The sequence below is a fragment of the Esox lucius genome, chromosome 11 (genome assembly GCF_011004845.1).
Source record: "Esox lucius isolate fEsoLuc1 chromosome 11, fEsoLuc1.pri, whole genome shotgun sequence".
Classification (NCBI taxonomy): Eukaryota; Metazoa; Chordata; class Actinopteri; order Esociformes; family Esocidae; genus Esox; species Esox lucius.
In genome coordinates this window covers 41,052,703-41,074,986 of record NC_047579.1, presented here as the reverse complement: position 1 = coordinate 41,074,986, position 22,284 = coordinate 41,052,703, and the positions used below count along the sequence as shown (strand labels likewise).

Sequence of the window (22,284 nt, the reverse complement as noted above, 5' to 3'; positions counted from 1 at the left end):
TGTCTATGTCAGCTGTTAAAGGACTCCTGGATGTCTTCAGTCTGGTGACGTTCCTTGCACAGCCCACGCAGGGAGGGACTTCACAAAGAAAAGAAATGAATAACGATAATCGCGCTCTCCTGGGGAACGCATCTAGAGACGCACACAATTCACAAACACGCAGAACTGAGAAAACGGCACCTGTACCTGGAATTTGCGCTCTCCCAATACATACCACTGACTAGCCTATTTAATATCTCCTGTCAGGAGAGCCACAAGCAGAAAAAACTTCAACGAGGACGTAATTGGAACTTGCATCATGTTGGGAAGGAATATGAAACCTGCCACCACCGTGCACCATGAACCCAAGGCGATGGAACCCAAACCTAAAGCGCAGGATCCGCTGAGAAGGCTGGGTAGGACAACAAATAGTGACGTTAACGTTAAACTATTAATTAAATCATTTCAAATCCACCTAGGCTACAACCACATTTAGCCTAATAGCAAAATGAGGACTTCCAAAAGTAGTCTAATAATATTTTGACAAGTTTTACGAAGTGTAAATAAATCAAAGCACCGTATGCTTGATGATTCCCAACAACACTCGAAATTGTTCTTATTTCTTTTTTATTTTTTTACAACGGATTGGTCAAAATAAGCATTAATTAAGCCGTGGTAAAATAAAAGTTTACCACTGGAAATCCTATGACATCTAATTACCATTTGTTGTGTTTAAGGGGAAACAAAACGGGGGGGGGGTGGGGGGTGCCTCCTTTGCTCTCGGGTGGATCTGGGATTGTAAAGAGCATCTCTGAATGGTTTTCCAGACAAGCAACTAGTTCGTCAAATTGTTGTCCGCCAAGCCAATGTTCAAATCATTGCTTCCATTTACAGTAGCTATGGTAGCCCACAGACCCATCCGACTGAGCAAAGGACGTTAGCTGAAAACACGTCTTTCAGGATGACAAGACGTGGAATAGACGATTTTTTTCTTATTTAGTTTATGTGGGATATGGCCGGGTCAGGAGACATGCACATTTTTCCAGAGATTCAATTATTTATTTGAAGACAATTGAATGCATTATATTTTTTGTCAGTATTCTTATCGTATTTTAGTTGAACTCATTGGTTCAGTTTTAAAAGTTGCTTGAATGTATTGCTGTTAGCTCGATTTGAATGTAAAGGTTTATACATGTGGAATTAGTTTGTCAGTTTACTTAAAGATGCAGTCTGCAGTGTTTGGCCACTGGTTTCTAAAAATGGCGCTGTTGAGCCAAAAAGGGTCTGTGAAAATACTGTACTATCAAGTATGTGCATATTTGTGCCCATGTATCAGTACCACTCGGTTTCAAACGTAGAATTTCATGGCAGACAGCTGTATCTGCTTGCTTAATGAGCCAAGTGACGTTTTAAACTCACGGCCACAAACAGCTGTTAGCTCTTAGGCACAGTGCATCTCAACGGGCCTGGATGTACGTGGACAGGTTCTGTTGTGGGCAACAAGGGAGTTCTAAAGCCTGGTCTCTAGGGTGGATTCTGATGTGATGGATGGTGAGAGGAACCCAGTGGGGCGAGAGTTCAGAGGTGCCGGAGGCCAGATGGAATACACGTGGGCGGCCAGTCCATTGACAGCTTTGTAGATTAGCATGAGTAGTCTGAAGATGAATTAGGCTGGGATGCTCTAGAGGTGATGTGGTCCCATGGTCTGCCACGCATTGAGGGTCATCAAGGTGCAACTTACCAGCAATGCAAGGACAGTGAACAACGCGCCTGGGCATAGGCCCGGGAATCAGTTCCTCAGAACTAAATGAAAGCTCAGTTTGAAATCCACTAATTTGTGAACACACTCAAGTGGGCAGTTTGTGTGTGGGTACTGTCAAGTGGTCATGTGTCCGTGACGTGTCCAACGGCCCACTGGTATGATTCAGGCTCTCCAACTCGGTCCCACACATCCTCACCCACCAATGAGCATCCACCCTAACCCCAGTGCGTTGCTCGTTCACTAGCCTCTCATCATGGCCGCCACACCCCACTTACTCATACAAACCCCTCTCAGCTAACGTCCACACGTTGCCTAAAATAGAGAACCGCTGAGTGGGGACAGAGCACCTGTCAGGGTCTCTGTAAAGCCCCTAAATGTCTGGCACACTGGACTACACAACCATGTTGTGTCTGAGTGTGTGTGTGTGTGTTCCTGAACAGCCTTGGTTATTATTGCAAGCTTGCAATACTGATATTCAGGACTCTTGGTAATGTTCACAGGCTGACAGGAGGTGGCCTGCAGATTGGGCAGAGCTGTGAGCAAGGTACTGCTCAGAACCATGGCTGTCATGGACAGATTTGCTATGTGGAGAAGGAGCTGTCTGTTTTCATAGTTGAATCCCTTGTGGAGTTGTTTAGTGAAGTCAAAAAATTATTTACAGTCCAATTATTCCTAACAGATGAAACTAACAGTGTCATGATTGTGTCTGTGACTGAATGGCATGACTGGCTGGTATTCCAGAGGTCGTGACTGGCTGGTATTCCAGAGGTCGTGACTGGCTGTTATTCCGGAGGTCATGACTGGCTGGTATTCCAGAGGTCGTGACTGGCTGGTATTCCAGAGGTCATGACTGGCTGGTATTCCAGAGGTCATGACTGGCTGTTATTCCGGAGGTCATGACTGGCTGGTATTCCGGAGGTTATGACCCTCACTATTCCAGGAAGGCAAGCTGTTTTGGTAAATAAGTCAAAGGACAACCTGTTTATATAATAATAATACCAAAAACATTTGTTAACTTTCACTTCTAATTCATTCATTTCCCCACATTTGAAGTAGTATTTACTAGTGGTATGGAATTGTTAGGGGTGGGTGATTTGTTTGGGGTAAATGTGATAAAATCACGTTTTCATAGACCTAGGTCAAAGCAGGCCTGTGTTTATCACAATGTTGTGGTTCAAATGTTCTCTTCATTTTTATTATGCTTTTATTCGTAATGGGTAAAATGTAATTGAATTACTCAGTCCCTGCTCTTGGGTTTTCCCTCCAAGCCTATAGAACCTAAAAGTCCAGGATGCCTAACAATGCATTTTTGTCTGTCTTGTACATTATTCATTCACTTATTTTAGATCCCAGCCCTTTACTCAGAAAAGTAGTGTCTCTTACTAGGCTGATATTGTAAATAAACATCTGTTTTTCATTGACTTGCCTGGTTAAATAGAGTTTAAATGAATTAACCATCAGATACATTCTGGCTGCAGAGAGACAGTAATCTCAGCCACACTTTTATGGTAGTCTGTGTCTGCCAAGTGGGGGAGTGTGTGTTTAGTATGTTTAGAAGTGTGATGTCAGTTCTTTAACGCATCCATAAAACAAGCTTGTCAGGGCTAGTAAATCACAGTTTAAGGCGGCACTCCTCAAGCCTTCTTATCAGAGTGAATCATTTTCCTTGGCTCCTGTCCCAGTCTGTGATTTGATTAGGTTCAACATTATTGGTTTGACCTCAGTTGGAATATTTCTTACCTCGGAACAATAGAGTGCGGCTGGACTGCAGCAGATCCCCTGGGACAAGTACTTAAACTAGTTGCACTGATAGGCCTTATAGAAGAATGACAGGGGACATCTGTCACAGACTGGAGGGGTGACACTCATCATGTTACTCTACGACATGTTGGGTGATTACAACTAATGTATAAGCCCATATTACACTTGGTTCTCTGTTTTCACACAGACACCTAGCCTATCCAGTGACATCTTTGATATATTCAGTCGTTTAAATGTAATATAGCGGTTTACTTGTGTCACCGATGACAGAGGGGAAGTCATGTGATCACGGATCTGTATAGTACTTTGTTTTTCTGTGAAGTTGTTTTAGACTTGGGGACTGTAGAGACCCCCTGGTTCCATGTCTCCGTGGGAGCTATGGCTCTCTGTGGGGTTTATTATTTGATTACGGAGACAATGTGCACTTGTCATTACTGTGATTTTTCTCATAAACGCTATCTTGCCATAGACACACAAGACTCACAGATATACCTACTGAAAATACAATCAGTGCTAGCCTGTTGCCACTCCAGCATGCACTTCGCACGCATGCTGCACCTTCCAGCGGTGACTCTCCTGAATCTCCTGAAAGCTAGTAAACAGTCTAATTATAGGTATGCCCTTAATTTGATCATCTAAACCTGGTAAAGAAAGAGGCTGCAATTAAAACGGTAACAGTTTCACCCCGTGACTCTGTTTTCAGGAAAACCGCTTTTGTTATTATGGATCTCTTTTATTTCGTACTCCCGCAGATCAGAACCTGTTTTGCCAGATAGAATGGTTTCCCGAAAATGTGTATATGTTTAATTAATGTATGCAGGCAAAAGTAGTTTACTGTCACTAACATCTGGCAACCCACTTCTGAACCTCTGCATCTATACTGGGTCTGATTGGCCATTAACCGTCGCCTGGCTGTGTGTTTGGCCTGAACTCTGTGGTTTGCCAGGTTATTATGCTGTCCCAGCTGACCAAGTGTGTCAACATCATTTCCCTTAGATTACCGTAAGAGCTGTGCTAAAAGCACAATAAACGGTAGTTCATTCCTGTGTTGGGGAGGTGTTGAGGATGATATTGTTTCAGTCTTCAGTTAAACACAAGGTCCCACCGTGGGGAGAAAGAATGCCCGAGGGAGCAATCAGGGTTAACTGCCTTGAGCAAGGACAGACCCGTACGCAAAAATAAAATAGTTTAATATATTTAAATAAAACGAAAACTTATTTACCCATACGTGTAAGTGATATATTGGAATATGTTTTTACAGAATATCTATTTAAATCTTTATTATTTATACGTACATATCTTAAGACATATGAATGAAAGTATTTTCAGTATATTTTTACGTACGAGGAACAAGGGATTGTTCACCTTCCTGGCTTGAGTTGTTTGATTCACAAGCTTTCAGTTACTGGTTATAAACTAATTGCCAGGGTATCTCTGCCTATGGATGAGGGAGAAAATTATGGGGTTGATGTTAGTGATGTGACAACAGGAGGTCCATAAATAATACCTTTAGTTAGTGGTGTGAGAGAAGGCAGAAAGGTGAACACTTGGCAGTTAAGACAGCTTAGCGTGGTCACTGACATGCTGGTAATGGCGTGGCTGTGTACCACCTGTGCGAATGCTTTGCATGTGGCAACAGCTTGGTGACTGTCATTAAAACAGGACTGTTATGCTGACGGCTTGTGGTAGGAGTATAGGATTGTTATTACTAATAATAATAATCCTAATTTGGGCTGTAGTTAACTTGTTAGTAACACACCAACTCATGAAGGACGGTAGTCCAGAAGGTGTGAAGACATCCACAGCACTGCTCTGGAGTGTTGAACTGTTAGTTGCCCTTCATGCTTTTTTGAATTTGTAGCAAATCGTAGCTTAATCAACACATTTAAATGAACAGAAGATGTGGTTTAGAGCCGTGCTGAGAGGTTAAGCACACACACACACACACATTGTGGGCCTGTTGTCATGAATAAATCATGCTACTTTTGACAAATATCCTCTGCCAGATACATTGCCGGTGTGCTAATGACAACATCTTTCTTTAATCCCTCCGGTCAGTTTTACATTTAAGTCATTTAGCAGATGCTCAGCACTTATACAGAGCCATTTACAGGTAGTGAATTCATGCATTTTTCATACATTTTGTCCCGCACTGGCCTCTTGTGGGAATTGAACCAACAAACTCGGCGCATCAAGTACCATGCTCTACCAACCATAGAATGTTTTGCAATAAAGTAAATATACAGAAATCTGGTGTTTATACATTATCACGCCCTTCAATCAGAAATGGTTACAACCGCTCATTTGGAGTGCTGGATGTGTTAATGGTACCTGAGTTTGGGTGTGTGTGTCAGTGTGTGTGTGAGTGTGTGTGTGAGTGTGCCCACGGCAGGGCGTTGCCTTAGATTCAGGCTTTATACATGCACCATTCCTTAGGGGGGGGGACCTTGAAACCTTCTGCCGTAGGTAAAAACACAGCTGAATAGTGTATGAGGTCCTATTCACCAAATCTACAGAAGCAGCTGTCTGAAGGAGACAGAAATTATTTTTTAAACTGTCTGGCTTTGAATCCTGAATGCTAATTGGCTGACAGCAGCGTTAAATGTAAGCAATTAGGCACAAGGCGTTGTGTTATATGGCCAATATACAACAGCTAAGAGCTATTAGGCACGACAAATCTTGGCGTGCCTTGACACAGCACTTAGCCATGGTATATTAGCAATATATCACAAACTTCCAAGATAGCTTATTGCACTTATTAACCGGTTAGCAACTCAATTAGGGCAGGAGAAATTGATGTGATGTTATACCCATGGTGTGACATCACATAAACAGTTCTTAGCCATGGCAAATTGGCCACCTACCACATGCCTTACTGCCTTAGTATAATTGTTTTCAGTGATAAGCATCTGACTGCAGTTGTGAGGACATTACTGTGTGTAATTTCAGCGTGATGATGCGTGTGTCAACAAACCTCAGTCTCTACTTAAGAAATAGAGGATAAAGCAGCTCAGCAGTTTTCCCTGAAATATCTGTTGAGGCATGTATATGAGACAACATTCTGTCTGTGGATTGCGTCAGTTTTAAATGACCATGGGTAGTGATGACTCCAGTCTGACTGATCGTAAGCAACACTGTGTTTCTGCAGGACAATAAACAAGTCCTTTTCCTTCAAATCCCTTTTTTCTGTTTCTTCATTGGACTGCCTCTGGCATGTGAGGGACATTAATCTTTGACACACTGACATCTGTTCCAAATCCCAGCATTCTGCTTCTTGTTGTCCAGCATTCCAAAGTCTGGCTTGGATTGGAAAACCATGAAAAATCTCATACAACTTATACAACTTGATAGGAATATAGACTGTGAAATCTAGTAAAAATGTTTGCCCACTCTGAAGTCAGTAAATCTATGGGGAGTCTGTCCTTCTGTAGCCTGAATCTTCCCACTTTATCTGCGTTGCACCTCCAGAGGGTTGTGTATAAAACAAAGTCCTTTGTTTAGCCACTAACACGAGAACGTGGCCTTTGTTTGTGGTGAGTGGCGGCAGCACTTCTAAAGGAGGATTTCCTCCAAGTCGTCTTCATCCAATCACCCATTGCTTGCCTACACCTGTGCGTTGTGCTTAACTGGTATGTTAGCCGACCGGTTCTTCAAGGGGAAAACCAGTCACTTGATCATTCATATGAACTCTCCTTCCATCGGAAAAGTCCCACTATTCAAACAAAACAAACTTACAAGAACTGTCTGTAAATGGGAATGTTTTGTTAGCGTGTTTGACTGGTAAAAAAAAGAATAGTATGAAAAAGGTCACAAGGTGAGGTCTTTCTTTAAGAACACTGCGTTTTTGGAGGAGCGTGGCCATATGAATGGGGTGATTATGTGACTGTTATTCTACTTACAGACTTGGGGACTGGGTCAGGAATAACACCTAATGTAACCCTGTCATGATATTAAGCTTGTATGAGTCCCTGTCCAGCAGAATCCACTTCACAGTGATTTTATTGTGATAGTGTGATAAGGCGCGGATGATTTATGCATACAGCCGTTTCTAAAAGTGGAAGCGACTAACTGAACTCTCAATGAGCCGCCAGTGAGGGAGTACACAACTAGAGTGGATAATGGGAGGACTTGCTCCTTCACTGTGACTCAGGGTCCTGTGGTTAACCCTGACACAGTGCATGACATCATATTAGTGGGAAAACAGGGCAGTGGTGTTTGACGCTGACCTCGTGCTGCTCTTGTGTCTCCAGGGTCACTGGACAACCAGGGCAGTGGTGTTTGACCCTGACCTCGTGCTGCTCTTGTGTCTCCAGGGTCACTGGACAACCAGGGCAGTGGTGTTTGACCCTGACCTCGTGCTGCTCTTGTGTCTCCAGGGTCACTGGACAACCAGGGCAGTGGTGTTTGACCCTGACCTTGTGCTGCTCTTGTGTTGTGTCTCCAGGGTCACTGGACAACCAGGGCAGTGGTGTTTGACCCTGACCTCGTGCTGCTCTTGTGTCTCCAGGGCTGCTGGACGACCAGGATGTCCGTGTGATGATGCAGGGCTCCAACATGGTGAAGGTTCGCTCCCAGAGGTGGCAGAAGAGCCGTATCCTGCGCCTGCTGGAGGACGGGGTCACTGTGTGGTGTGAGTCCACCAAGAGTTCCAGCAAGGCCAAGGCACAACAGACCTGTGAGTATACCCCGGGCACTGAAGGGAATATACCCCGGGCACTGAAGGGAATATACCCCGGGCAATGAAGGGAATATACCCTGGGCAATGAAGGGAATATACCCCGGGCAATGAAGGGAATATACCCCGGGCAATGAAGGTAATATAGCCCTGACAATGAAGTTTATATATCCCGGACAATGAAGGTAATAGACCCCGGGCAATTAAGGTAATACATCCCGGGCAATGAAGGTAATAGACCCCGGGCAATTAAGGTAATACATCCCGGGCAATGAAGGTAATAGACACCGGGCAATTAAGGTAATATATCCCGGGCAATGAAGGTAATAGACACCGGGCAATGAAGTTTATATATCCCGGGCAATGAAGGTAATAGACCCCGGGCAATTAAGGTAATACATCCCGGGCAATGAAGGTAATAGACCCCGGGCAATGAAGGTAATATACCTCAGGCAATGAAGGGAATATACCCAGGGCAATGAAGGTAATATAACCAGGGCAATGATGAGAATGTACCCCGGGCACTGAATGGAATATACCCCGGGCACTGAATGGAATATACCCCGGGCACTGAAAGGATTATACCCCATGCACTGAAGGGAATATAACCTGGGCACAGAAGGGATAAGGACCCCGAGCACTGAATGGAAAAGACCCTGGGCACTGAATGGAATAGACCCCAGGTACTGAATGGCATAGACCCCAGGTACTGAATGGAATAGACCCTGGGCACAGAAGGGATAAGGACCCCAGGTACTGAAGTGTGAGCTGTGGAAGTAGGAATGTGGGAGGAGGAGGAGGAAGGAAATGGGTATGGATTAGGAGATGGGGGAAGAGGGAAAAGATGGGTGTGAATGAGAAGGACAGGAGGGGATACAGAAGATGTAGATTTGGGAGAGTGGAGGTGTGGATTAGGAGAAGTTTAGGTAAATGTGAGGCATAAAGTAGAAGAAGGTATGAGAGTAAGATTAGAGAGAGGGTAGCTATAGATTAGGATGTAAGGGGTGAGAGGTGAGGTGAAGATTAGGAAGTTAGAAAGTGAGAGAGGAGGTGTATTTTAGGAGGGTAGAGTCTGAGGGGAAGTGTAGATTGAGCGGTTAGGGAGTAAGAGGGGAGAGGTAGATTAGGAGGTTAGGATGTGGGAGGGAAGCTGTAGATTGAGAGGTTAGGGTTTGAGAGAGGTTAGATTTAGGAGGTTAGGATGTGGGAAGGAAGCTGTAGATTGAGAGGTTAGGGTGTAAGAGGGCAGGTGTGGATTGTGAGCTTCGGGTGTGAAAGGGGAGGGGTAGATAGAGAGGTTAGGGAGTAAAAGGGGAGGGGTTGATAGAGAGGTTAGGGAGTAAAAGGGGAGGGGTTGATAGAGAGGTTAGGGAGTAAAAGGGTAGGGGTAGATAGAGAGGTTAGGGAGTAAAAGGGGAGGGGTTGACTAGGAGGTTATGGTGTGTTGATGTGGGAAGTACATAAGGAACGTAGGTTTTGGTATGTTTAATTTTCAGTAATAGGATTCTTGGTTGTTGGTTGATTTTGCTTCAGATGAAGATCATCAGAGAAAAATAATCAGGAAAGAAAACAGACAGGATAGGACAAACTCTCTGTTCTTGCCTATTCAACTCCACATTGGGCCGGATTTAACCAGTTCTTTATTCTCAGACGGTTGGGCTATTCATGTTAGCCCAAAATGAGGCCCCATGGTATACCTTTCCCTTCAAATAATTGAGCATTTAAGTCAGATGCTATAATCTGTGTAATTGTATGTTATATCACCTGTTGTTATGCATCCAAAGATTACACACAGGAAATTCATACCTGCCCTATGTTAGTTGACAGGGGTCAATGGCTGGTATAAACAGGTGTACTGGATGCAGTCAGCATAATCGTCAAGGAGCTTGTTATCTCTCAGCCTTCGACATATCAGTTTTTTTTTTGGCTGGCTAAACCATTGCCGGCAATGAACAGATCAGAAAGAGAAGCTGGTTCTAATAATTACTGTCCCCTTTGAAAGGAGAGAGAATTTTGGCCGTAATTCCAGAATGTTCTGGGCCATTAAACTATGGGAACTCTATTCTGAATCTTAGATTTGTCACCCCTTCCCTTCTCTCGCAGTTATACATTTGTGCACATGCACACACACACACACACACACACACACACACACACATGCAACATGAAGCTTAAAGGAGGTGGGCAGCTGGTGAAGCATTTAGCATCCCTGGGCGTTCTAGTCCTAGTTGTAAATCTCTGTGTGGTTTGGCCTCTTCATCCACAAGACGTTTACAGGGAAACAGCAGAGTAGCAGAGGGGAGAAGAGATGGGAGATTTAAGACAAAGATAATAAAAGACAGGGATTTGTTCTGAGTAATATCCATGTGGTAGATGAAAACCCATGGCTCTATCCCTTTTTTTCCCCATAAGACAAATATACTGGGTCCTTTGCTCTACTCTGCACATTGGATATTATTGTTTTTGGTTTGTGTGTGAGCCACGGATTATAACATCGCCTCATGACTATATTACTGTAGGACTCAAATCCATGGTGTGTATTGGCAACTACACTAACACTACTCAGGGCAATCAGTATTTACTACACACATTTTTCTTTACCTAAAAATGTATTATTGAATTGAGTTATTACTGATAATAACATACAAATGCTTCTTGAATTATTTTGGGTCCCAACCGAATCAGAACCCAAAATATCAGCTTGTTTTAACAATGTTTGTAAAGAGTAAGAAAGTAAACACTTTGAATTCATGATTCCCATTATCATTGGTCAGCTGGTCAGTCCTAGCATCCACAGTACTCTCCATGAATTTCAGAGTGGTGAAAGATCTCCAAACTTTATTTCCAAAAACACAGGGGCGGGGAGGACACTTTGATACTGTTTCAACTGCTGTTCTCCACTTTAAGTTTGTGCCTCATAAGTTCACATGGTTTTTGTATGTTTCTGACACATTTTTTTTTTTATGAATTAGTGATCATGGTCCCTTTGGAATGGCTTAACATCAATGTAACTTCTAGGTGTATCTTTTTCAGTCATAAAGTTCCAGTTCATGAAATGAATTGCTAACACCTGAAGACACCTGAAGGGAGAGTGGAAACATTGAACACAGGTTAAGTCCTCTCAGAACCAAAATCAGGTTAACGATTAAACAACTGAGCGGTTTTGTGACCAGGTAGGAATGTCAAGGTCCAATATGACAACCGAGACCGCGTGCAACGGTTACCCTCAAGGGGAACGCAACACTGCCTGAGCACCTTGCGACACCACCAACATGTGCTGGGCTGGGTGAAACACCGAGGGCAAGCAGCTAAGAACGGTGGAGGGAGCTACCTTATCACCATCTGTCTCCTCGACTTTTGTTACATTCAGGTCATTCAGCGGTCACACTTATCTAGAGCCCGCTGCAGTGGTTAAGGCATACATTTTCTTCTATCTATCATTCTCCTCCCAATTTCTTCTATATCTTTCCCCCTCTCTTTGTCTCTCTTTTGACTCTCTTTCGTCTCTCTTGCTCTCTTTCCCTCTTTTCTCTCTTTCATTTTCTCCCTCTCGTTCATTCTCTCTCTTTTTGTCTTGCTCACATGTGCTCTAGTTTTTTCTCTCTTTTCTCTCTTTTTTCTCTTTCTCACTCTCTTTCTTCCTCTCTTTCATTGCCCAATCTAGCACCCTCACCATGCAACTACAGAGCTAATTATTCCTGGGCCATGGAATGTAAAGTATGTCCCCGTCCTGTCCCCTGCCAGGCCTTCAGGGACCCAGCCCCTCTACTGTGTGGAACCGATACAGCCTCCTGGAGGATGGCAGGCCAGCTGGCTGGTGCTGTGGGGTTAGGGGGTTGTGATGGGAGTCCAGTAGCTGTTTTCCCAGAACACGGCCAAACATGGACTTGGTCAGAGTTGGCTAACGTCACAGACCAAGATCTCATAGAGTTAAGTCGTATCTGACACCCAACATACGAAAAGGTCAGTTTGCCTGACTTTTTCGTAGTTATTCTGACTAAACTAGGAATTCATACACTTTATTATATAGGCCTATGACGTTATGTGACGCATTTATATTTCTTCACATTTATTAAAAAGCACAATATTGTCTTTGTCCCTGTTGAAACATATCTTAGTGAAGATGAATGATTTAGAACACAGTAGATGTATGCTGCTATAGTAACCTTAATACAGACACTATTTTTCAAACACAACATGTCACGTGAACAAGAGGTTGAATTTGTTTAGATCAAGTTTGAGAAAAAACTTGTAAAAAACGGGGGTCAAGGGTCTACCTCAGGTCCGCGCCAGCCGCACCCCCTACAGGTCCATGCTAGAAGCGCCCCCTCCAGGTCCATGCTACGTTACTAAATGTGTTGACTTACACATTAACATACTGACGCATAGGAAGTATGCATTTGTGTGCATATGGGACGCAGATCTTAAGAGATTGGGCTGCCACAGAACAATGACAGGCCCTCCATACAACTGATAGCTACCGATAACACCCCAGGGGCCTGATAACACCCCAGGGGCCCGATAACATCCCAAGGGCCCGATAACACCCCAGGGGACCGATAACACCCCAGGGGACCCATAACATCCCAGGGGCCCCATAACATCCCAGGGGCCTGATAACACCCCAGGGGGCAGGCCCGACTACAGGTGTTCTATGGGGCCTTTTGGGTCTGGCACCTGCAGCTCGGCTTGATCCCTTCTGTTCAGATGAGCTTTGGAGAATGTGCAGCAAGCTTAACACTGTGGCAAAGCCAGTCATGCTCACTCTCTCTCTCACTCACTCACACACACACACACACACACACACTTCTATCTTCCTACTCTCAGTTTTGAAATGTCACCCGAGTCAATGAGCAACGGGCAAGAATGTGTCAGCGATTTTGAGGAGGTGTAGAGACTGGGGCTGTTAACAGAAAGAGCCCATTGTCAGGAGAGACAGTTGTCTTGTGGCAGACCTTGGCACAAGTCAGTGCCCATGGAAAGCTGATCTAGTGCATAAGGGCATTGCATAATATATTTACATAATTGGACGATTTTTAAATCTTTAAAAGCCCAAACACGCCTCCGGGCTGTTAAATGAACAAAGCGGTGTGGGTTTCCACTCAGGGTTTGTAACGGGTCAGAGAGTGAGAGTCAGTGAGCTGGGCTGACCTGGAGCTGGTGTTGAAGACTGCACCAGGTACTATTCTGGATGTGGTGCAGGGAGAGTAAGGGGCTGATGGGCTGGTGTTGTGTTGCTTAGCATAGAGTCAATCAACCATCACATAAAAGCTTCTGACACCAATGTCACCCCAAATGTTACCGTTATTATCCACTCTACATCCATAAGTCCACAGTACTGCTTTTATTTTCAGCGTTTACACACACAAACCTCTTGGCGTTGGTCAAAAGGTCCCTCAAAGACCTGATGGTTTGACTGCCGGTCAAATAAGCCCCTTGTCAGACAGATTAATCTACCGTAGGCCTATACGTGTAAACGCTCCACAGCCGCGTTTGCCCCGTCAGTGTAGATCATGTTTCATTACCAGGACCTGATCACAGCGCTCAAAAGACGTCGCTACCAAGGTGCTGTTTGTATTGTCTTCATTCCCTTACCCAGACTGAGAACATGTTTCTCTCTGTTTCTCCCACCATTTTCTTTTCCTCCATCCTCAACTCCCTTCCTGCGCCAGTCTCAGTTACCGAGGTGGAGTGTGTGCGTGAGGGCTGTCAGTCGGAGGCTCTGCGGAGGCTCTCCGGATCGGTACCAGAGAACCACTGCTTCACGTTGGTGTTCCGAGGAACCCGGAAAAGTCTGGATCTGTGCTGTCCGACTGAGGAGGAGGCACGCAGCTGGGTCAGGGGGATCCGCACGCTGAAGGAGCGTATCGCCAGCATGACCCAGAAGGAGAAACTAGACCAATATCCTTTACCTCCCATGGCTCTGCACTGTGACAGGCTGCCAGCCAATACCCACAGTAAATATAGTGCCAGCCGGGCAGCCGGGATCTCCATGGTGACTGACTCTGACTTGGAACTCAACACTGTCACATGGACCCATAGAATTAGAATGCATAGAATGGGCTTGGAGTCTCTTTTAACTGGCAGCCTGACTGGGATGCCCACGGTTAATCTATTCATTCTATGAACCATCCTTGAATAATGCTCTAGCAAGAAGCACTGTGTAAATAGTTAATTAATGTCTTAATATTGTCAATAATATTCCCTGGTTTAGCCTCTGTGGAACTGCAGACAAACTTGTGGAAACCTGTATCTGTTCTTGTCAGCGTTGATGGTCCCCAATAGTGGATCAGTATTAATACTGACACACTGTACATCAGGCGCAGTATCAAAGACGTTTCTAGGCCGATTCTGACTAAATGTAGGCTTTGCAAGGTAACACTCACCCTGCTGACCTGATGTCACCACCGCTGTGTAGATTGGCAAAGCCTGCGCAACTCAATACTTGTCAGATTAGTACCTAAAACAAAATGGGGAAAAAACCATTGAATAATATATTGGACATTTGCACAAAAAAAAAAAACTTACATATATCTCTAAAACTGTTTTGCCACACATGCTCAGTGATCCTCGTCCTGTCGCAGAGACCCAGCATCCGCTAGATTATGTTGACTGACCCGGCCGGGTGGCCCGTCATTGTTGGGCAATAAAACGTTGGCCTTGTTTTCTGGTTACAGATTTGCGAGAAAAGCAACGGGACATGTCTAGGCAACTCAGCTCATGATTGGCCAATATTTGAGTAGTGTTTGCAGTGGACTTATAAAGAGCCGCCAAGCTCGTGTTGTTGTGAGCCCTGGAGGAAGACACGATACAGGTTCCTCTCTCTACGTCAGCACTGTGTACAGTATCATTCATTAAGGCAGGCTTTCAGTTGTGACACTTCAGCTGGATGTTGACACTACAGGATGTCCACAGTCCACAGACATACAACAGTGCAAACAACTTGGGCTCATCTCGATAATAATAATAATTAGACACTCAATGGAGAACTGGGAATAAAGCAATTATGCGTTCTCTTTTTATTCTCTACTGCTCCTATTTTAGTTCAAGCAAAGGAGGAGGTTGATGACATTACAGCTGTCATTACACTACCTTGATGCTGTACTTCTTAATTTTAGCTTTTTACTCTTAGTTTGTGTAGTTTTAATTATTTACACGTAGGATATTTCTAGCAGTAAGAGCTTTAAAAGAATGTAAAAAAAAGAAGGAGTACATCTTTAAGGATGTGTTGGGGGCTAGCTATTCTTCCCTGGTTGCCCTCCTTCACTCCCCACACCTGGATCAGTGGCTACCTGAGACGAGCAGATGAGAACGAGGACGGGAAGATGAGCTATGACGAGGTCAAATGCCTGCTCCGGATGATCAACATAGACCTGAATGAGCAGTACGCACGCACACTGTTCAAGGTGAGGCTCACCCAGGAGGGCGTGGATTGTTTTAGTGGCCTTGCCTTGCAGATGCAGCCTGAAGCCAGCCTGAGACTGCAGGTAGCCTAGTGTTGGGGCAGGATTGGGCAAACTAAGGCCAGCGGTAGTTAGAGCATTAAGATATTAAAAATCACTCAGATTCACTCTTAAAAATTTTCAGCAAGTTTAAAAGAGTGAAGAAATTATTACGAACCTGTAAATGTTGTAAGAGATGACAATTTCTGGTCCTGAATGACAAATGTATCATACATCACAGGACTAATGCTTGGCTCACTTTGTGGCCCTCCAGCCAGAAGGTTTGCACACACCTGGGTTAGAGGATTGGGCCAGTAACTAAAAGGTCACTGATTTCAATCCCAGAGCCAAGAAGGGAAAACAAATCTGTCAAGATGTCCCTGAGCAAAGCACTTAAGCCTAATTGTTCCTGTTGATCTGCAAAATTACATAAGTATAAAATCTTAAATATAACTATGTATAAAATCATTGTAAACAAGGAGGCCAAGCCAACCAGGAGGCCAAGCCAACCAGGAGGCCAAGCCAACCAGGAGACCAAGCCAACCAGGAGGCCAAGCCAACTGATCCCCTCGCTCTGTTTTTTTCCACTTCTCCCTTTCTATGCTGCTCTTTCTCTCTTCCCTTGCAGTCCCCCTGTCCTCTGTTTACATTTTTCTCCCCTCAACCTTCTCTCCCTTTCTCCTCTCAGCCCTCCTCCTCACATGCTGTCCTCTTACAGGCTGGCAGCCAGTCATTTCTCTGCTTATTCACTGTTAGCTACGTCACACAGCTCTCATTTCTCCTGGCCGTCATGTTGTTTTCCTGCTCCCTCCTTCAACATGTGACCTCTTTCTCTGAGGCCCACCCCCGGCCCCTCCGCAGTGGGCAGGGGTTTGGCACCACCGTAATGAACCAGAGAACCTCTTCTTTTACATTGATGGCCTGTGGGTACAGTTTAAATGGACTCTGTGAAACTGTTTTCATCAGATCAGCCCAAACCAAAGTCTGTCCGTCTGTGTACCTGTTTGTCTGTCTACCTCCATCTGTCTCTGTGTCCCTCTATTCCATTCCTGGCATCAGAAAGCCGACCGGTCATGTGACGGCCGTTTGGACCACATAGAGATAGAGGAGTTCTGCCGGGAGCTGATGAGACGGCCGGAGCTGGACATGGTGTTCAGGCACTACTCTGGTAACGGCTGTATGATGTCCACTGCCGAGCTGAGAGACTTTCTCGGGGACCAGGGGGAGGAGTGCTCCCTGAGCCACGCTCAGAACCTCATCCTGACCTACGAGCTCAACGACTGGGGTAGGCCCAAGCAAGCTGTCGTCACAACCAACAAAAGCTAGAAGCTGTTTTCATGTGCTTGTATTTTCATGTTACAAATGGCGTATTGACCCGAGGCTAATTTTACATTACATTTACAGAATTTAGCAGGCAATTTGATCCAAATTGACTTACAGTAAGTACAGGGACATTTTTCCCCAGAATGATGTAGGGTAAAGTGCCTTGACACAACGGAAATTGGCCCACTTGGGATTCGAACCTGGAACAAGCCTGATTCCCTAACCACTGAGCCACTGTCACCCCTAATTGTTGACTGTATATATTATATACACATATATTAGTAGTTGACTAATAATTTACACTGTGTATAAAACAGTCCATGTAATCTTCATAAAAGGGTCACTGATTGAATGTGGCGTTCCCCCTTGCAGCCAAGAAGAACATGTTCATGACCCAGAACGGCTTCACCATGTACATGCTATCCATGGAGAATGACGTGTTCAACCCTGACCACGCCAAGGTGTATCAGGACATGACCCGTCCCCTGACCCACTACTACATCTCCTCCTCCCACAACACCTACCTCACCAAGGACCAGGTGACCGGTGCCAGCAGCGTGGAGCCCTACATCAGGTACTAAATACACACAAACAAACACACACTCACACAGATATGTACACCGGCACACATACCCACACGTGCATACACACTCGCACAGATAGACACGTCTTCATGCACACTGGCACATTATTGTGTGTGTGGTTGTGTGTGTGTGTGTGGATGTAACAGGGCTCTGAACCAGGGATGTCGCTGTGTGGAGCTGGACTGTTGGGACGGGGACAGGGGTGAGCCGGTCATCTACCACGGACACACACTCACCTCCAAGGTGCTCTTCAAAGAGGTCATTGAGACAATCGCCCAGTACGCCTTTAAGGTGAGCACAATCTGGATGGCCTGGGGGTAGTTATTTGTGACACATAAAGGAAAACAAGGTGTTCTCGTCATCTAAACAACATAGGGGAAACACAAACAAGTAAGAAACAAACTAGTGATAAACATGCTGTATTCAAGACTTTCAGCCTCTACTGGCCTTTGGTTCAAGCACTTTTGGCTGTAGGACCTAACAAGCTAAGATCTCAACATACAGGGCTCCTAATGAGCCAGCCCATTTTTCCTCCCACAGGCATCTCCATACCCTCTGATCCTGTCCCTAGAGAACCACTGTTCTGTTGACCAGCAAGCAGTTATGGCCAGACACCTACGCACCATCCTGGGCAAGAAGTTGCTTACCAAGCCGCTCAGCGACAAACCCCTGATGGAGCTGCCCTCACCTGAGGTACCACCTCGTCGGCTGCCTCTATAGGATTCTGTCTCCCATCCCTCCTGTGTCCACAAAACGATTAACAGGAACATTAACATACTTTTTTCGGGGCTTTGAAGCATCTGTCTCCTATCTCTTGCAGGAGCTGAGGGGTCGTATTCTGGTCAAGGGAAAGAAGAGTGATCATCTCCTGAGCCGGCTAGTGAAGAACAGCAGCTTTGACAACAGCTCAGACGACGAGGCAGCAGGCAGCAGCAGGAAGGACAAGAAGGACCCTTCCAGGGTGATTTGACTGACAGGCCTTGACCAAGCTAGCCATTTTTCAACAGTGCATGATGAAATAGATCATACAGCGTATCAAACTATTCTCATGTGCGCCGTGTTGCTCAATCAGGCGGCTTCGTCTAAGCTGAGCCCGGAGCTGTCTGAATTGGTGGTGTATTGTCGAAGTGTTCCTTTCCCCGGGTTCCAACATTCTGCTCGCAAGCCACCTGATGAGTTATCGTCCTTCAATGAGAATGATGCCCTCAGACTCATCAAGGACTCAGGCAAGAAGGGGCTTTGAATGACAATGCTCTGTAGCAGAGCGGTTGGGAACCTTAAACCACTTTTGGTTGCGGAGAAACTCCCTGTAAATAAAAGGGTGTATTTGTTTGTGTTGTCCTACATGTCCTACATGCTTGTGTGTTTTTCCGTCTCCGTATTTCTTTCCCGAGGTATTGACAAGGATCTCTTCCTCTTTCCTCTGCTTCCAGGAAAGTTGTTTGTCAAACACAACTGCGGACAGCTGAGCCGGATCTACCCTTCGGGCCAGCGTTTACAGTCCTCCAACTACGACCCCCAGGAGATGTGGAACGGCGGCTGCTCCATGGGTTTGTACTCCGGCTGGAGGTGAGGGTGGGGTGGTTTGGATTGGTAGAAGGGGCTCATTCATTTACCAGTGTCTCCTGGAAGTCCCTGGAGACAGGAACTCAATATGCATTGGGCCAATCTCTCCCCTGAGAGCATTGCGAATGTCGCTGCTGTGAGCTGCCATGTGCCTCTTGTTCCTTACTCCGCTTGTCTGGGAAAGTACATGGTGTTGTTCATGTGTTATGTTGTTCATGTGTATTTATTCTTCAAACCCCCTGCCCCCCAGTGGCTTTAAATTTCCAGACTCCGGGAGAGCAGATGGATCTGAACCAGGGCCGCTTCCTGCCTAATGGTCGCTGCGGATACATACTCAAGCCCAGCTTCCTGTGTAGCCCCAGCTCCAACTTCAACCCGGAAATCACCGGGGGCGGGCCGGGACACATCCCCACGCAGCTCACCATACGGGTGAGGAGCCTGCTGGAGACCAGACAGTGTGGTTTACTATGTATATGCAGTGTGGTTTACTATGTATATGCAGTGTGGTTTACTATGTATATGCAGTGTGGTTTACTATGTATATGCAGTGACATGCTTCGGTGGAATAGCAGTAAAAACAAATAGCTGACAGTGAAATGAATGACTCCGTTGACATTCGTTTGGCGGTGTGGTGTGAAACAATTTCAGTGTACGCGTTAGAATTCGAAGCAGAAAGGCACACAGTGTAATTTGGGGCGATGTTGTGTTCAGATTATATCAGCACAGCAGCTGCCTAAGATCAACACAGACAACCCCAACTCCATCGTGGACCCGCAGGTGTGGGTGGAGATTCACGGCGTGTCCATCGATAACGCCAGAGACAAAACCCACCGCATCGACAATAACGGTAAACTGCCGTTCTGTTATGTGTGTGTTCCACTACCTTTGAGTGTCTAAATATTGTCTGGCCAGGCTATATACAGCCTTAGGTTACCATGAAGACCCTATAATTAGAAGACAGTCATGGCATTAGTAACAGTTAATCAATGATCCTGTATCAGGAATAAACATGAGCATTTCAGAGCACTAATCAGAACTGACTGTTAACATGCGTTACTCATGTGACTTCATGCTAAAGCACACTGTTAGCTATCTTCACCGTAATGATGACGCCAGTGATGATGACGTGATTACCGAAAAATAAAATGTATCGCATAGAACACTGTTAACCCAGCGTTTGGAGCAGTTCTCGGCCATGTGAATGGTGTTGAATGGTGGTGTGCCCTGACAGTTCTTCTACGCCCCCTGCAGGTTTTAACCCACGCTGGGACAGTACGTTAAGCTTTCAGCTGCAGGTCCCGGACCTGGCCCTGGTCCGCTTTGTAGTTGAGGACCATGACCACACAGGGAAGAATGACTTTGTGGGCCAGTACACGCTGCCCTTCACCAGCCTCCGGATAGGTACCGGAAGACCACCTATCTGTTGTAGTGGTGTTCGTGTAGATTGTTTGTGTGCGTGTGTCTGTGTGTGCGTGTGTCTGTGTGTGTGTGACCTACAGCTGTGTCTCGTTTTCTCCTAGGTTACCGCCATGTCCACTTGCTAAAGGCAGATGGCTCCAGCCTGTCTCCATCCACCCTCTTCATCCACGTGAAGGTGTCCCGTAAAGGGGTCCACATCAAGACTGTGTCCGAGCGTATAGCCTTGGCCAAGAGCAATGGCAAGACATGACCTCCCTTTACCTGAACTCACACAATGCTCATCTATATTCTCCCCATGGCTGGGGTTGAAGAGGACAAGCTGCCTCCTGCCTAGGTCTCAACAGTCATTTCATACCCCCCAGTTGAGTTGACAGGACATGCAAGTCTCCTTGTCTATGGAAAGGCATCACATCAGTCCTTCTCAGGCCTTCTCAACCCAAGATGGAGGTCTAAGCTATTAATGAACAGTGTTTCATGGAAGGGAAACTGGCATGTTGCAGTTGTCAGAGTGTTCTGGAATCACTTGTCAGTGAATTCCAAGTGTTCCTGTCTGTTTCCATGGAGATATGAATCTTGTGCTTACCTGTTTTGCAACATAACTCTGTCACCAAACCAATATACTGTAGATATAAATAGGTTTTAACTGATGTTTATTTTTACTTGAAGCCAGGTCCTGAAGATAAAGATAAAGATTTAGTTTATATGCTACCATTTTTACGTAAAAATGTTGGTTATCTCTCGAAGGATTTTATTCAGGCACAGTATGAAGTTGATCTCTTTTCATAAGGACGATAGAAGATGTTTATGATGATGTTTTATGACTGAATTGAACAGGTTAATCAAGCCTAGTTGTTATGGTATTGGTCTGTCACGCCTGACATGGTAAGGTCAAAATGACCTAATGAAGAAGGTAATACATTTTAGCACTTAATGTTTTTATAATGCTTTTGAGAAGAAAAATATATTTGTGGCAACACTTTTCCTTCAATTTTCAGTTGCTGATGGAAGTTTTATATATTACAGTGTTTGTAAAATGTTCTAATGTAGTTACAGTATTGTAATTCTCTCAGTAATATGATTACTGTCTATTTGACATTTCCTTTAACTGTATACAGTACCTAATCACAGTCAAACAAAGAATTTTGTAATTTACCATGCTTATATTGTACATGGTCAAAGTATTTAGCTTACGTGGATTTTCAAGGTCAGTTTGTGTGTAATCCATAATTGACTCTTGTTATTCAAGTGCTTTTATGTAACATATAAATGTATATAATATACTATTTATTTATTCTCACAGGCAAATGCATTTGAATGTTAAGCCACTTGAATTACGAAAAAACAATAATTATTTTGATAATTTAAAGTACTATATTCGCATGTGCCTGCCGTATTTAAATACAAGGAGCCTTGGAATTCTTCATTCTCGTTAAACCGATACACACGTACATAGCTCTATCCCTTTCATTGTATACTCTAAATGGCTATTCCATTGGTGTCAGATTCATATGGTACAGTAATAAATTCATGTTAGATCTGAATTATTTTCCAGTCCATGTAACTATAAAAGAACGCTTCAGTCTGTACTTTCAGTACATATAAAACAGAGCTACTGGGGCGATATTCTCATTGATAGTGTAGAAAATCACATACAATACAGTATTTATTTGGCTGCATGCTTTATCTCAAGATGTATTGTATTGTTATGAAGAAGAGATAAATATTGTTTGAACCGAAAGTATGAAAGCCAACAGCAGCATGTTTCAGTTTTTA

The 22,284-nt window shown here is 44.7% G+C and overlaps 1 protein-coding gene across 1 annotated transcript; it reads left to right on the top strand.

The window, feature by feature from the left end:
• The first annotated feature begins 63 nt into the window (after positions 1 to 63).
• Positions 64 to 22,052, top strand: plcd3a (phospholipase C, delta 3a). Its single transcript, XM_010866102.5, has 15 exons — positions 64 to 395; positions 8,010 to 8,177; positions 13,850 to 14,078; positions 15,454 to 15,583; positions 16,679 to 16,904; positions 17,315 to 17,516; positions 17,673 to 17,817; positions 18,067 to 18,219; positions 18,347 to 18,487; positions 18,599 to 18,752; positions 18,960 to 19,076; positions 19,343 to 19,521; positions 19,804 to 19,939; positions 20,344 to 20,493; positions 20,613 to 22,052. The coding sequence occupies exons 1-15, from the start codon at positions 299 to 301 to the stop codon at positions 20,759 to 20,761; spliced, it is 2,376 nt and encodes a 791-aa protein (XP_010864404.1). The 5' UTR covers positions 64 to 298; the 3' UTR covers positions 20,762 to 22,052.
• Positions 22,053 to 22,284: the final 232 nt, after the last annotated feature.